Source organism: Octodon degus, unplaced genomic scaffold (genome assembly GCF_000260255.1).
Source record: "Octodon degus isolate 3935 unplaced genomic scaffold, OctDeg1.0 scaffold00096, whole genome shotgun sequence".
Taxonomy (NCBI): domain Eukaryota; kingdom Metazoa; phylum Chordata; class Mammalia; order Rodentia; family Octodontidae; genus Octodon; species Octodon degus.
Genome location: NW_004524672.1, coordinates 9,844,594 through 9,859,923, shown reverse-complemented (window position 1 = coordinate 9,859,923; position 15,330 = coordinate 9,844,594). Strand labels below are relative to the sequence as shown.

The following is a 15,330-nucleotide window of genomic DNA, read 5'->3' as shown; positions in this document are numbered from 1 at the left end:
ATGACATGTTACTTCAATGAATGAAAACTTGAATGCAAATAACAAAAGACAATAGGGAAGACCATCCCCCACATGCATGTGTGCAATTACATAGGTCGTAAGTTACAGTGATAGCTAATAATGGCACTTTATTAGCAACCAGCAGTAGTGGCATTGGTGACTCAATTTTCCAAACCAGCAAAGTCCTCATAAAGCATGGAACAAAACAAGGTACAATTTTAATTTACGTGGAAATGTATTCCTACAAAATTCAAGTCTTTTTCAAAATGCAGTTTTATGCTTACATGTAAAAACGATCATTCCTGGCTCAAACAGTATTTTCACATACATAAGCAGCTAGTCATTCAAATTTATCCTGAGAATTCTTCACAGTTAGGGAGGCCTTGAGTATTTCAGGATGACTGGCAGCTGGCCCATGCTCAATAAATGCCAGTAGCATCCACCCCCCAAAAAAATCCTTGCTATAGCCAAAAATGGCCTACATATCTTGAAAATGTCCTCTAGGGGGCAATAACACCCCTGCTGTGGATGATCAGCGTCCAGTGGAAACAGCCTTGTCTGTTCTTGCACTAAAGCCTTGGCTTCTGTGTTTTTCTTAAACAATGCAGCCACCGCCATGGGCCAGCCTGGTGAACAGGTCAGCAGAGAGGTATCCTCTGGGCTGTGCTCAAGGAGTTTCAGAGTGCTCTTCTGAGTATGTGGCTTGACCTCACAGAAAACACAACAAACAAGGCCCAACCCCAGGTATAGAAACGACGCCATTTGTGTCTTGCAGCAACCCAAGCTGAGCAGTGCCAGGGCCCCAAGGTGCTGGGAATAGGGCCAAGGGGAAGTATGAAATGGGAGACTATGACCATTGAACAACTGGGAAGTTCTAAGATGGGGTTCAGAGAAAAGGCTTACAAGAGGACAGGATGAGAAAGTGGAAAGACTCAGAAGGCAGATGTGAGAAGGAAAGATCAAGGGCCGCCACAAGAAGGAAAAGTCGAGGCCATGCAACTGAAACTGTTTATTGAAATCTTAGTTCTACAAAAGCATGAAAAACTCAGATACAAAGCGGTGGCCAGAAAGGCCTTTGAAGAGAACACCCAAAGAGGAACCAGAAGAGAGGGAAGCCTTGGAGCAGGATTCTAAGGTTGGAAGACAAAAGGTCAAAGTCAAAAGTCCTAGCAGTCAGTGATTGGTTCCATTAGACTATAAGCAAGGGGCAGGTGTAGAAAAGCTTTCCCACCTCACCCACTTTCCCTCCCAACCCAGCCCTGTCAGTCCCTGGTTCTCCTGCCTCAGAGACATGACACAGGACAGCATTGATACGGGTTTCCTTCCTCTCTTTACCCTACTACTCCCATCTTCTACTTTTACCCTTCCATTCTAGGAAACTCAAAAGCAAAAGTCTTAAAGAGCCCCACAGAAACAGGGATGGGGCTTCTCTTGTCATCTGTGACCTGTCCCTTGCACCCAGTGAAGCTTCCCCTGGCACTATCACTCCCCTGGCCATGCAGCCAGCCCCTGAGGTCTAGGAGAGTGAATGTCTTTCTGCCCCACAACCCCTTAAGTGCTTACCCAGGAGGACAGGGGACCAGCCAAGGACCCAGAGAGACAGCATGGATCTAAATCAAGCTTTCCTCTTCCAGGTTCTCAGAGACTCCCAAATCCTCTGACTGCATACCTTGGAAACCTACCTAGCCTGGGAAAATGAAAGACTTGATGCGGGCCAGCTCCATCACGCTAAAAAGAGAACACTGTTGGGGCTGGGGGAGCAGAGGGGCCATCCGGCTCCAGGGCCAGGGTGGAGCCAGGCCATGAGTGTGGTACCTGGGGCTGGGAGGCCCAGTGGGTACTGAATAGTTGGGGTGGTGGCAGGCATGACAGGTTGGGGGGTCTTTCTGGAGCTTTTGACAAAGGGGGCAGTTATGCAGAAGAGGGAGAAGGGAAGGGGGGTCTGGAGGAGGCAATGATGGGGGACTCAGTGAGGCCAGAAGACTGTCCCAGAGTGAACGCAGCCCTGCGTCAGATTCCACACAGCTGGAGACGTTAGCAGACAGCAGGCGCTGTGGCACTGGAGAAGGAATGCAGGGCTCCAAAAGGCCTTTAGGGGCCAAGTCAACGTCAGGAGGACCAGGTGAGGGACTGCAGGGCAGCCCTAAGGACTGGTGTATCACAGCCACCGATGCCACAGAGAGGGCCACGCTGCTCACGTATGCCATGGCTAACAGGCAGGACAGCTGCAGGAGAGAAAGTAAGCAAGCAGTAGGCTGTTAACTCACTTTAGCACACACATTCCTCATCTCTCAAAACCTGTGCTCAAGTTGGAGCTCTCTGTTGCCCCATGCCTTCCCCACCCATCTGCTCCCAAGTTCCATGTCCTCAGTCTTGCAGAATCCACTTTACAACCTCCTACCCCACATATCAGCTGACTCAAGCCCTCTTTCCCAACACCTCCTCACCTTTACCAGTCGCTGGCAGAGGGAGCCCAAGGCCAGCTGCCAGGCTGGCTGCTCCAGCAGCACACATAAGTCTGTGTAGGTATACCATCCCCGCCGCCGTCCCTGCTGCTCAGCCACACTGCGGGGGGTGGGGGGGCAGAGTCTGTAGTGCTCCTGCTGCCAGCTCATTGGTACCCCACACCTCCCAGCACCCCACTGGGGAACTTGAAGTGTCCAAGTGCCTAGGCTGCCTGCTGCTCCAAAGAGGCTGAAACCAACATCTATATGTTAAATAAACTGCTCCTACCTTCCCAAAGGAGAACAGATGGGTTTGGGAACCACTACCTTGAGTAATTTTCTTTCTTGTCTCCTCCCTTCCACCAATTACACAGGACCTTATCCCTGCTCCTATAATCTAGGCCTCAGCCTCTAAGTTCCTAGAGCTCTTTTTTCTTGATTCCTAGAACATACCAGCTCTCCAGCCAACTCAGCACCTCGAAGATCTCCCCAGGGTCAGTGTAGAGACGCCAATCCTGTAGAAAAGAGGGAAGAGTACCAAACCCAACTCAGATGTGTGCCACAGTCACCTGAGAACAGTTGCCACACAAGCAGTGACAACCACCACCATGGCTGATACCTGGCACTTGCTACATGCTAGGTACTAACCAAAGACCTTTTGTGTACTCAGTCTAATAATTAGCACCTACCTGGTTTCTTACCATACTCTCCATCAGGGCAAGAAGAGAAATCAATCCTGAGAATGGCCCATGCCCAAAAAGAGCACAGAGCATAGGGGTAGAAAAAATTCAGCAGGAAATACTCTGAGCGTGACATGATGGGACCTGACTCAGGGTGCCCTATGAAACCCTGTGGGAGCACAGAAGAGAAAATGCTCCACTCCTGGCCTCACCTCCTGGCAGTCCTGACAGGATAGAAAGGAAAGCCACTAACAAAAACGCATAGAAAGACAGAAAGAAAAGGAAATGAAATAACAAGAAAGCTGAGAGAGAATGATAAAAGGAAGGTAAGGATGAACTGGTGAAACAGAACAAAAGAGAAGAGCTACTCACCATGGCACTCAGGAAGCCCCTCTCCAAGGCATTGAGAGTGGGCACAGCCACACCCCCAGCCGCTCCCCACTCATCATTGAAGACCTCCTCCTCCTCCCCTTCGTCGTAGAGGTACTTGCTGGCCACCATCTACGTAGGAACCAAAAATGGCACTGGTAGAGCTCATCTGAGGCTCCTGGCTCACCAGGAAGATGAAGGGGAGGGGCTGCCTTACCATGGAGATCAGGAACAAGTCAGAAGATGACACATGCTGCAGATAATCTGGGTTTCGATGCCGGAGCCGCTCAATGTATACCAGAGCTAGCATCATAGCACATGGGGAAATGCATGCCTCCCTGGGAGGTAGAAAGGACCCATAATTAAACCTGAGAGTCCTTTAGTTTTCACAGCTCTTGCAGTGTTCATCTTGTTTGTGTTTTCTTGGTGTTTCTATTGTATGTTTGTGATACAAAATGAATACATGTATCAAATGTAGATACATGTATCAAGTCTTAGTCCTTTTCACTTCCCCTCCCTTCTCTCCCTTTGTCTTCTTTTTAGAGACAACCAGTCCTCCCCACTCTAAGGGCCACTCTCATCCTATCCCCTCAATTTCAGGCTCACCGGGACACATGAGCCACATATTTCTTCTGGAGCCGACGAATAGGGCTAGGGGCTGCCTTCTGGAGTAGTTCCACAGCAATGTCTGCAAAGTCAGGCAAGCAAAGTGAACCAACTCCCCCCAATCCCCAAGAACTCCCAGTGCTATCATCAAGGACTGAAGTCTGATCATCTAAAGACAGAACCAGGCCAGCAAGATAGCTCAGCAGACTAAGCACCTGCTTTGGCAAGCGCAGGGACCAGGGTTCAATCCCCACCCCACATTCCAACAGGGTCCCGGCATGGTGGCGCATGCCTGTGATCCCAGTGCTGGGGAGGCTGAAAACAAGAGGATCACTACAAGTCCAAACCGTGTAGAGAGGCCTTGTACCAAATGCATAGAAAAATGAAGAAAATAAATAAAGACAGAGCCACAGTAATAAAACAGACATCAAATCCTCCCAAGCAAAGACAAAAGCCTATTCCAAGTTTGAATATCAGCTCCTTCCAGCAGAAGCTTGTCCCTTGAAAGTATCCACATTTGTCTTTTACTGATGTCCCTCTCAGAAATAAACATGCATTGTTTACTTGAAAATCATACAGTGAGTGTCCTTAGAAAATTAATTTTCTGGAATACCAATTAAAACAAGGGGGTGCGGGAGATAGCTCAGTAGAATAAGTGCTTGCCTGGCAAGTGCAATGGCCTGGATTCAATCTCTGGTTCCGCAAAAAAGTAAAATAAAAATAAAACAAGGGGCTAGAGATAAAACTCAGTGGTGGGATACTTGTCTTGTTTGTATCAGGCCCTGGGTTCAACCCCTAGCACCACAAAAACAAAAAATTCTCATATCAGTTCATGAGGTATTTGCTCATGAGAGCTAACAGAATGTGAAACACAACCCACATTCTTGAACCAACTACCAGTAAGCTAGCTATGAAGAGGCAACACAGCCCAGAAGGTACGCCTGGAGGCACATGGTTGACTGTGGACAATCCCATTCTTAAGCCTCTCACTTGCCCACTCACACACTTGCCTAACCTGCCACAGGGCTGGAGAGCTCTTCCAGGCTGCAGTCTGCCTCCCAGTCCCAGCCATAGTACAGTCGCCTACGGATCCGAGCACTCAGCTTCTGGTGTCCTGGGAGGAACTGAAACAGGGCAGAAAGGCGGTGGAGGGTGAAGGGCAGGAAAGGGTATGATGGAGTCAGGCTCCTGGCTGGATGGTTGCGGCTGTTTAGCTGCCAGGGGCCCAAGCCCCACCCAGCTCCGAGTTCTCCAGATTGTTTGCCAACGGCAGGTTGGTCTATGTGGGGAAGATATGTCGTTCCCACTGAAGGCTTCCCGGACAGGGTCTCCAAAAAGAGCCCCCAGTATTGCCATCCCTCTTTCCCTCCCTCTCTCCACCCCGCGGTTCTGCTTCAGGGCCCATGCAGCCGGGGCCTCAAGTAGTCACTGTTCCAGCATCTGCCACCCAGGCCTGGGAAACACCATCAAGTAAGCCGGATACCTTGCAAGGGCTGGGAGTGGAGCGGCCAGGGCCAGGCACCAAAGGCCTGGAGGCTAGGGAGGGAGGCGGGCTGCGAGCTCACCGAGAAGTCTTGGAAGCCAGTGAGGGAGAAGGTGCCTTCTTCGTCCAGTAGGAGCCCAGCCAGGTCCATCGCGCTACCAGCCACCGCCCTGCGAAGGTGGGGGTGGAGAAAGGAGTTGTAAGGGCTCGCCCTCCGGTCCACCTGCCCGCCTGCCCCCCGCCGCTGGCCACCGCCCTCGCAGCCCCCTCCCCTCGCGCCGGCAGCGGCAGGCGGGGCGGGCAGGCGCCTCTTCCTGTTCCGCCCAGGGCGCCCTGGCGCCGGGCGCACCTCGCGAAGTGAGGCCCCGGCAGCCAGGCTCGTACTCTGCCCGCGCCGCGTCCGCCCCGCTTTTACAAGCCGCGAGCGTGTGGCCGGCGACTCAGCGCCCGACAGGAAGTGTCCCCCGCCCTCTCCGGGCTCGGGAAGGGCGGCCTCGAACTTCTGCCCTCACGAGTCACCTGAGCCGAGCGAGCCCCAAGGGCCCTGGTCTGAGAAACGGACGCGGCTCCTAGGGGCACTCGTTGCACTGGGCGTGCGCGAGCCAGACGGCCCTTGTCGAGTCTGTATAGATGTTAATGTGAATAAAGGGAGTACAGCGAATTACTCCTAGTTTTTTTTTAAAGGGACATGTACAGTTAGCAGTTAACATAAATAAGGTGTCCGAAAGAATCCACACGAAATCTACCCGTGGAAAAACAGTGAGCCGAGTGAAAGGCAAACTTGGTTGTTTTTTTTTTTTTTTTTTTTGGAGCTTGGCATTCAAAATCACATTCAGGACACATGCTGTGTTGGCCACTGAAACAAGTAAATGACCACAAGTGAATTCGAAGCCGCCAAACAAATTTACCACGTCCCCTGTATCATGAAAATTCGTTTTACGCAAGGGGTCACTGTGTAGCTCAGGCGGACCTCGAGCTCACCAGGATGCTTCTAAACCTACGATTACCGTGTGCTACCATGCCGGGCTCCCAGAGAAAACATTTAAACTTGGTTTTATCTTCAAACCCACTTCCAGCCTCCGACCTCACGTTGGACAATGGGGGAACAAGGAGCGCTGGTGCGTGGAGGCGCGAAGGAGAAGCCTCAAAAAAGGGAAGAAGCAATTTTCCTATGAGGATGAAGCTGTTTTCGAGTCTGTCAGTCACGCGCGCTGGTGTTTTGTTTATACGCTGAGGTGAGGGAGCTGGGCGGACCCGTGTGTCAGGGTTGAGTAACGCGACGGCCGCCGCCCCCTCCGAGCAGCTGTAGGTCCTACCCCGGGATCCCGGAAGGCCACTTCCTGCCCCTTACGGTGGCGGTCACACCGGGGTCACCCGCCAGCAGGGGCTCCGTACCTGCCCTAACATAAGCACTGGGAGAAAAGTGGCCGCACGCCCCAGACCTGGCTCCAAGTCACAACTCCAGCAAGCCAAAACACGCACCTGAGTAGGTGCGGAGGTCACGCGGCGTTCCAGGCGCACGCGCGAGCCGCCCATCCGGGCTGTTAGGCCGCGTCACGTGATCGGCTCGGCCCTGTCTGTCACGTGACGCGCAGCCGCAGCCTCGGCACTCCTCGGCGTGCGCCCCCTTCCGCCTGACGCGCCCCCGGCGGCGGCCGCGCAGCCCCGGCTCCTTGCGGGCTCGGGCGGCGGCTGCGGCGGGGCTATGGCGAGCAGCGGTGGTAACACCGGCGCGAGTGGGGGTGCGGGGCTGGGCCTGGGGCTCGGCCTGAGCCTCGGCATGGGTGAGACCGCCGGCGAGGCGGAAGACGAGGCAGCCACGGCCGAGGCGGTGGGCCGCCTGGCCACGGCGCTGTGGCTGCGGCTCCGCGGTTGGGAGGCAGTGCTGGCGGCAGCGCAGCGGCTGCTGGTGTGGGAGAAGCCGCTGCATAGCCTGGTCACGGCGGCCGCGATCAACGGCCTCTTCTGGTAACGGCCGCGGAGGAGGGGGCGGGGCCGGGCTGCGCGGGGAGAGCGGGGGCGGACGGTGCGGGGCGCGCGGGTCCCTTCCTGGGTTATCACTTGGCCTGCGAGAATGATCCATCCACTAGCATATGACGTACACCCAGGTTACCCTATTACTCTACTTCGGCGAGGAAAGTTAGGCCTGGAGCTGCTCTTCCCTCACCGATGAGCGCTTTTGCCTCGCACCCACTTTCCACTGAGATTCGTGTCTCTCTCTAAGGCTGCTGTCTTCATCGTCTTTCCGACCAATCTTCCTTCTCAGCGTCTCGATTTTGGCCTATTTTCTTCTGGATCTGTGGCACCCTCGCTTCCTCCCTGATGTCTCAGGTGAGTCTTTCATTTGGCAAGCACCCTTGTGCTCCTAGTGCCTGATCTCAGTAAGTGGAGTTGAGCAGTGAGGGGAATGTACAGCAGACCGCTTGCTTCCAGGCCCACTTCCCACCCCATCACCCTGTTTTAAGAAATTGTCTAAAACGAGAATACATTTCCCAAATTGAATGCTCATGTGTCAGTTGGGCAAGACTGAAGAGTCTTCATCCAGATTGCATGGGTTCCATGCCTTGCTGTGTGATGCTTTCCATGTGCGTGTGTGTGTGTGTGTGTGACAGAAACAGAGTGAGAGATCTTGTGAACAGTCTATATCAGGTTTTTTAGCTGTAAAAGGGATGGAAAGGTAGTTCGTGGAGATGTGAAGGTTACATATGTCAACACGTTAGGCAGTTATGTTACTGCTGTCTTGATCGTGATGAGAGTTATACAAATATTCAGTGTTTGTTTCCAGTGTATTAATGTGCATTTTGGAGCAACTGGGTGTAAGGCTGAATTTCTTGGGAAACAGACTAGGGGCTGGGGAGACAGCTCAGTAGCATGTGCACCTATCTGGAAAGTCAAGTCCTGAGTTTGATCCCCAGTAAAAAAAAAAAAAAAAAAAAAAAAAAAAAATTGACCAGCAGGCTGGGTATAGTAATGAATGCATGTAATCCTAGCTCTTAGGGAGGCTGAGGCAGGAGGATTGCAGGTTTGAGGCCAGGCTAGCCAAGTCAGAAAGATTCTGTCTCAAAATTTTTTAAAAGTCTGATTCTTGGGCCAGGGAGATGGCTCAGTAGAATAAGCACTTCACTGGCAAGCACAAGGGCCTAAGTTCAATCCCTGGTTCTGCCAAAAAAAAGAACCCAAAAAAGTCCAATTCTTTGGGTTTAGTTTGCAGTACTGGAGGGGAAAAAAGGAAACATACACAAACAACATGTACAAGTCCAGTTGGTGTCTGAAGAAAGTATTGTATGACTGCAGAGGAGCAGCAACTATTTCTGCCCTGGGCATATCTCCCAGTACCCCTCTCTCAATAATTTGTTTTTCTCCTTTCTCTGTAGCATCATCCCCTGAGGAGCCGCACTCTGACAGGTGAGTATCAGCCCTCTCTTGAAAACGGATGCCCAAATACAGTTTTGCAGACTGTGCAATTTCAGCAGAGAGGAGCAATAATACAGCTTCTTTAGGCACAGGTCCCAGCTTAGTGAGGGGACTGGCCACAAGCCAGAGAGGTTTTTTGGTCCTAGGTGCCTATGTAGGTATTTATGTGCCCTTCTTTTGAGGCAGATGGTTGGGTGCCCTGGGCTTTTGCTTTGCAGGACCAGGATGCCTTCCTTTGGGAGGTGAAGTTTTCTATTTTAGACTCATGATCAGCAATCTCAGAGGAATTTGAGTGCCTAGGAAGCTGGTGTCTTGAGGCCTCCAGGGGTCATGTCGTGTCTCCCCAGTGAGGGTGCGGGGTCAGGCGCCCGGCCGCACCTGCTGAGTGTGCCCGAGTTGTGCAGATACCTGGCTGAGAGCTGGCTCACCTTCCAGATTCACCTGCAAGAGCTGCTGCAGTACAAGAGGCAGAATCCAGCTCAGGTAAGCTCACCATGTCCCACAGCAGATCCTGAAGCCACAGTTCCTGGAGGGTTGGAAGGAGCAGTATTGTGATCAGGGTGTACAGCACACTTCTTGTATTAGAAGTGTGGGGCATCTTCTTGATTAGACTAAATTTCTAGGGGAAATGTCTGTGTTTTAAAAGTTGAGCAGTTTTTTTTTACTTCTTCTGCTCTTTTCTGCAGTTCTGTGCTCGAGTCTGCTCTGGGTGTGCTGTGCTGGCAGTGCTGGGACACTATGTTCCAGGGATTATGATTTCCTACATTGTCTGTGAGTAGAGTCTAGTCCTGCACTTCCCATACCTCTTTGCTTTTCCTGTTTCCTGGACTGACCTGGAGGGAGGACTATGTTTTGTCTGCACAGTTACACCTTGTGGAGATCTCCAGGGCTTCTGAAGTACACCCTTGCTAATACTAGAAAAATCAGCCCGGGGAGAAAAGTAGATATAGGGGGAGGAAACAGTAGCACTGCCTTGGAAAAGGAATGTAGCCCTTCTTCTTTAGGGGCCAGTTGAATGAGGACTCTTAGAAAATTCGTACAGGGAGCTCTAAGCAGATTTTCTAACCCACAGTGCTGAGTATCCTGCTGTGGCCCCTGGTGGTTTATCATGAGCTGATTCAGAGGATGTACACGCGCCTCGAGCCCTTGCTCATGCAGCTGGACTACAGCATGAAGGCGGAAGCTGATGCCCTGCATCACAAACATGACAAGAGGAGTAAGGGTCTCTATTAACATGAAAGGGAAAGTGAGGGAGGCCTTTGGCTTACTGCTTATGACTTGCCCTGGGGTTTAGGTAATCTCCTGTTCTTTAGCCATGTCTTTGTTTGGTCACTGCCTTATTGCTCTTCTCTAGAGCGGCAAGGGAAAAGTGCACCCCCAGGAGGTGATGAGCCACTGGCAGAGACAGAGAGTGAAAGTGAGGCAGAGCTGGCTGGCTTCTCCCCAGTGGTGAGGTTCAGGGGAAATGGGGGTGACAAGTGGGGTTGGGCATGTATATCTGTTTTAGAGCTGTTTCCTTTCAAAGGAGTAGAGCTAGATGGTGGAACTAGGTTACTGTAATCGGTTCTCCTGCAGGTGGATGTGAAGAAAACAGCACTAGCCTTGGCCATTACTGACTCAGAGTTGTCAGATGAAGAAGCTTCTATCTTGGAGAGTGGTGGTTTCTCTGTATCTCGGGCCACAACTCCACAATTGACAGATGTCTCTGAGGGTATGGGGAATTCTTCACCCCTCCTGGTCTCTCTATTCCCTGTTGGTGGGGTGTGCTAGTTGTGCTTTCTGGCTCCCATTTCCTCTGGGAAACTGACCTATCCGCAAAGCTTGGTACATCTTAAATTCTCATCTGTGAACTCATCGGCTGTTGTGGGGCATCAGAGCAGCAGGCCCATTCCTAACTTTGTCCTCTCTGTAGATTTGGACCAGCAGAGCCTACCAAGTGAGCCAGAAGAGGCCCTGGGCCGGGAGCTGGCGGAGGCAGAAGAGGCAGAGCTTGCACCCCCTGACCCTGAAGATCTGCTAGGCCCTCCTCAGGCCCTCTCAAGGCAGATCTTGGACTCAGAGGAGGAAGAGGAAGATGTGGCAGCCAAGGAAACTTTGCTTCAGCTCTCATCTCCTCTGCACTTTGTGAACACACACTTCAATGGGGCAGGGACACCCCAGGATGGAGTGAAGTGCTCCCCTGGAGGACCAGTGGAGACACTGAGCCCAGAGGCAGTGAGCAGTGACCTCATGGGTCCACCCAGCACCCTGACAGCCCCATTTTGCCATGCCGAAAGTGACCCAGTTCCCTTCCCTTCCCTTTCTGTGTCCCCACCTATTCCCCAGGACTTGCCCCAGCCCCTGCCTGTCCCTGAGGAAGAAGAGGCACTCACCACTGAGGACTTTGAGTTGCTGGATCAGGGGGAGCTGGAGCAGCTGAATGCAGAGCTGGGCTTGGGACCAGAGACACCCCCAAAACCACCTGATGCTCCAACCCCTCTTCCCCTGGGGCCAGACACTCATTCCCTGGTACAACCAGACCAAGAGGCCAGGGCTGTGGTGGAGCCATGAGCCATGAGAAGGAACTGCAGGCAGAGTAAGGCTTTCTAGCTAGAGCAGCCACTGTCTCCCTTCCCTACCACTGTGGGGAGGGGCACAGGTGGGGAGGCCAGCTGTCAAGACAGTAGCCAGCTCACCCTCTGCCTGCTTTCCTGGGCCTGGTGCAGTACCTCTGCCTAGGACCAGTTTTGAGTTTGTAAATAATTTTCCATTTGAACAGGGCTAGGGAAGTCCTTCCCACAGCCTCCACTTGCCTCTTCACCTTGTCTCTCTCCTCATTCCACTATGTCCCAAGCTCTGCTGGTCTGGCCCTTTCTTTTTCTTATCCTCAGGGACCTGTGCTGCTCTGCCCTCATGTCCCACTTGGTTGGTTAGTTGAGGCACTTTATAATTTTTCTCTCTTGTCGTATGTTCCTTTTGGCTTTATTTTCTTGCTGTGTTCTGTCCTTAGCAGTGTAACTCTTCCCTTTGCCAGCTTCTTCCCACATACATTGCCCAAGCTTTAGGGCAGCTCTTGGTCTGGGAAGCAAAGAGTAAACCCCTGGTGGTGGATGGGCAGGCCAGTAGTGCCCCATACAAGTCACTGTAGCCTCGGTAACTTGCACTGTACACTGTCCCTAGTTCAGCCCTTTCTCAGTGCAGGAGAGCAGGTCCCATGGCACATACCAGCACTGGGTGCTGTCTTAGGGAGAAGGAAGGAAACCTGCTTTTCTCAGTCATGGGTAGAACCCCTTTCTAGGGTCAGGAAGTGGATAGTTACATCTGTATGAGTGTCAGGTGGAAAAATAAAGTGTCAATTGGCTAGAACTGGTGCCTGCCTGCCTCACTGTGAGCTGCCGCCCACACTGCGCATTGCCTCATCCTCGCCTCTTTCGCCCCACTCTTGCTCCTGGCTGTTGAACAAGGCCAGAAGCAAGGATTGTCCTGCCGACCTTAATTGCCCCTCAGCCATCTTCAGAGATTGTGTGGTATGTTTAGTGAGACAGCATGTGTGAATAAAGTGTATGCAGCAGGAAACTACCTTGTCTTTCCCAGTCAATAGAACCTTGGAGGCTAAATAACTTCTGTCATGTTGTTAACAATCAGTCTTGATTTATGTATGCCAGGCAGGCCAAGTACAATAGAGAACCTATGTGTACTTGATTTAGAACTATGTTGAGGCCAGAGAACACAAAATGGTGTGCCTAAAATGTGCCTTACCATGTTGTGATTTATGTTTACATGTTTTTACTTCATAAATGTTAAGATCTATCTAGTTTTTAATTCCATTTTACAGACAGGGTAGTATCCAGTAAATGGTGAAGCCAGGATCCAAAGCCAGAGAGTTTGGCTCCAGCAAACCCACTTGAACAGTCAGCACCTGCCAATTGCCAGGAACACAGACAGGAAGATGCTCCTGAATGCAGGAATGGTAGAGAAGCAGTCCAGTAACATGGCTTCAGGAATAGTGGACTCTTGGCAGTCCTCCCTCTTTGGGCAACAAAGCCCAAAACAACATATGGTCTCCTTTAAGGATTCACGTCCTCAGCATTCAGCTACACATACCATATGGTGATACTACCTGTCTTTTTGAGGTTGGCTTCTATGCCATAGCTCAAGTGTGAGAATTTTCCATTTGCTTAAGAGAGAGTCTGTGTTGATTGAAGCCTTGTCTTCTGCCATTGTAGGAACCTGAGTTCCTTCCTAGTCATCCAGAAGTTTTGGAAGCGAATGGAGCCAAGCATGCACGATGTCTGTAATCCCAGCATTCAGAAGGCTGAGGCAGGATTGCCACCAGTTCAGAGACTACCTGGGCTAATAGTTCAATACCAACCTGAACTACATAACTGCATAATGAGACCAGGTCTTTTAAAAAAATAAATAAAAAGCAGTTACAATGAACTAAAACAATTCAAAACAAAATAGAATTAACCAGTCAAACAATGGCTGCTGGACATTGGTGGCACACACCAGCACTTAAGGATGAGGCTGAGGCCAGCCTGGGCTACATAGTTCAAGATAGCCTGAGCTATGTAGCAAGACCTTGTCTTAAAAACGACACTGTGTGCCACTTCTGTATTAAACTTGCAATTTGAGTAAAAGCTCCAAGCCATAGCTAGATCATGACAGGTAGGTTTGGAGTTCCTGGAGGTTCCATTCACCCTGGCCTGACAGTTGTTCCTTATTTGTCTATGATTAGTTTTTTGTTTTGTTTTGCTTTTTTCCATCATCATGTGTCCTGGCCATTTCAGCCCCATAAAGCCACAAGATAAAGCTTTCCCTGGGGCCAGGGAGATAGCTCAGTAGAATAAAGCACTTGCCTGGAAAATGCAAGGTCCTGAGTTCAATCCCTGGTACTGCCAAAAAAAAAAAAAAAAAAAAAAAAAAATGTTTTTCATATGAATAAAAAATGCAGAAATGTGAAATCCATAAGCTAGAAAGAAATAAACAGAAGTAACTGGGAGGATTGGTTACAAGTTTCTATTGGAAGAAAAGGCAGTGAACTTTAATAACAATGTGTCCAAACAGCTAACAGTGTAATTTGGCTGTTATTGTAGGATGCCTTAATAGAAATGTTCTCAGCATGGTTTGGTGATTGTGTTGGTCAAGGTTTTACTTAGAGGAACAGATATAAGGAACAAATAGTAACACAAGATATACAATGTATAAGGAATTACAAGATTGGCTTACCACAGCCAGCCGCAGAGTCAGATGAGGGAGTGTGCAGAGGGCGTCTGTACACCTCAGACTGAGGAGTTCAGTCCCAAGATTTGAAGCTCACTGCTAAGCTCCACGCAAGTCTCTATTTGTCAGCTAACGAGACTGAAGAGTCTGTGATGGAAGGTAAAGGATCCAAGTCCGGGGCTGAAGAGTCTTTGCTACAAGCCAGGCAATAAAGACCAATCGGAATGCGAAGACTGAAGTTCCTCCCACAAAGTGGAACATCGAATACTTCCTCAGCCCCTTTATATGGTCTCTTTGTGCTGAGTCACTCTGGGGGCTGAACCAATTGTGCCCCAGGGTGGAACCCCCCCCCCACCAGCGGCAAGTGCGACCTGAAGTCAGCTGGCCAAGTTGACACAATGTATCAACCACTACAGCGATCCATGCCTGTAATCCCAGTATTTAGCAGGTTTAGGCAGAAGGATCTCTGTAAATTTTGAGTTCAGGGTCAGGCTGAACTACATAGTGAGACCCTGTCCACAAAAGAAATAATAAAACGTGTCTTCAGGCATATGTGGTGATTCAGACCAGTACACATCCTAACTACTTGGGAGAAGAAGGCAGGAAAATAATAAATTCTAGGCCAACCTGGACAACTGATAGGCTGTCTCAAAAAGGCTAAGGATGTAGCTCATTAGCAGACCATTTTCCTAGGGTAATACTTTAGGTCCAGTTCCCAGGACCACCAAAAGTGGTCGTTAAAACAAGGCAAGTAATACTGCCAGCTGGAATACTGTGCACAAGTTAGAATACTGCCAGAGCACGGTTTGCTGTTTATGGACAAGCTGCAAGCTGCAGTGTGCCCAGAACACCATTAGAGAAGGCTAGACATTGTCACAGAAGGAACCACTGAAGGGACTAGAAGAATTTTTTTTTCTTTTTTAACTTTTTAAAGTTTCTAATACTAGAAGATACCATACAATGTCTTTTAAATAAATTGTAAGTCAAAGATACAGTATAAGTCTTAGAAGAAAAATTAAGATCAAGCAATATTCAGAAAATTAAATGTTTCAAAACAATTGAACTAAGAAAAAGTTTTCATGATAGCAAAGAAGTACTAAGAGTAAAACATAAGATAAATACTGGAATGGCA

At 50.2% G+C, this 15,330-nt stretch overlaps 2 protein-coding genes across 5 annotated transcripts; one reads left to right on the top strand and one right to left on the bottom strand.

Annotated features, from left to right (window-relative positions):
- Positions 1-990: 990 nt before the first annotated feature.
- Cnppd1 (cyclin Pas1/PHO80 domain containing 1) lies at positions 991-7,143 on the bottom strand. Of its 4 annotated transcripts, none has more exons than XM_023723009.1 (9): positions 7,065-7,143; positions 5,665-5,752; positions 5,115-5,223; positions 4,100-4,181; positions 3,711-3,831; positions 3,497-3,625; positions 2,898-2,959; positions 2,448-2,565; positions 991-2,225 (listed from the first exon to the last, which is right to left on the bottom strand). In XM_023723009.1, exons 2-9 carry the CDS (start codon positions 5,731-5,733, stop codon positions 1,683-1,685), a joined length of 1,233 nt encoding a protein of 410 aa, XP_023578777.1. In that variant the 5' UTR covers positions 5,734-5,752; positions 7,065-7,143; the 3' UTR covers positions 991-1,682. The 4 variants fall into 4 exon arrangements, with proteins under 4 accessions (XP_023578777.1, XP_004638259.1, XP_023578776.1 ...); XM_004638202.2 differs by lacking the exon at positions 7,065-7,143 and adding an exon at positions 6,978-7,064; XM_023723008.1 differs by lacking the exon at positions 7,065-7,143 and adding an exon at positions 6,653-6,742.
- Positions 7,144-7,189: 46 nt separating this feature from the next.
- Positions 7,190-12,341, top strand: Retreg2 (reticulophagy regulator family member 2). The gene is made up of 9 exons (XM_004638201.2): positions 7,190-7,550; positions 7,807-7,913; positions 8,957-8,987; positions 9,344-9,479; positions 9,683-9,767; positions 10,069-10,212; positions 10,351-10,445; positions 10,572-10,707; positions 10,909-12,341. The coding sequence occupies exons 1-9, from the start codon at positions 7,288-7,290 to the stop codon at positions 11,544-11,546; spliced, it is 1,635 nt and encodes a 544-aa protein (XP_004638258.1). The 5' UTR covers positions 7,190-7,287; the 3' UTR covers positions 11,547-12,341.
- Positions 12,342-15,330: the final 2,989 nt, after the last annotated feature.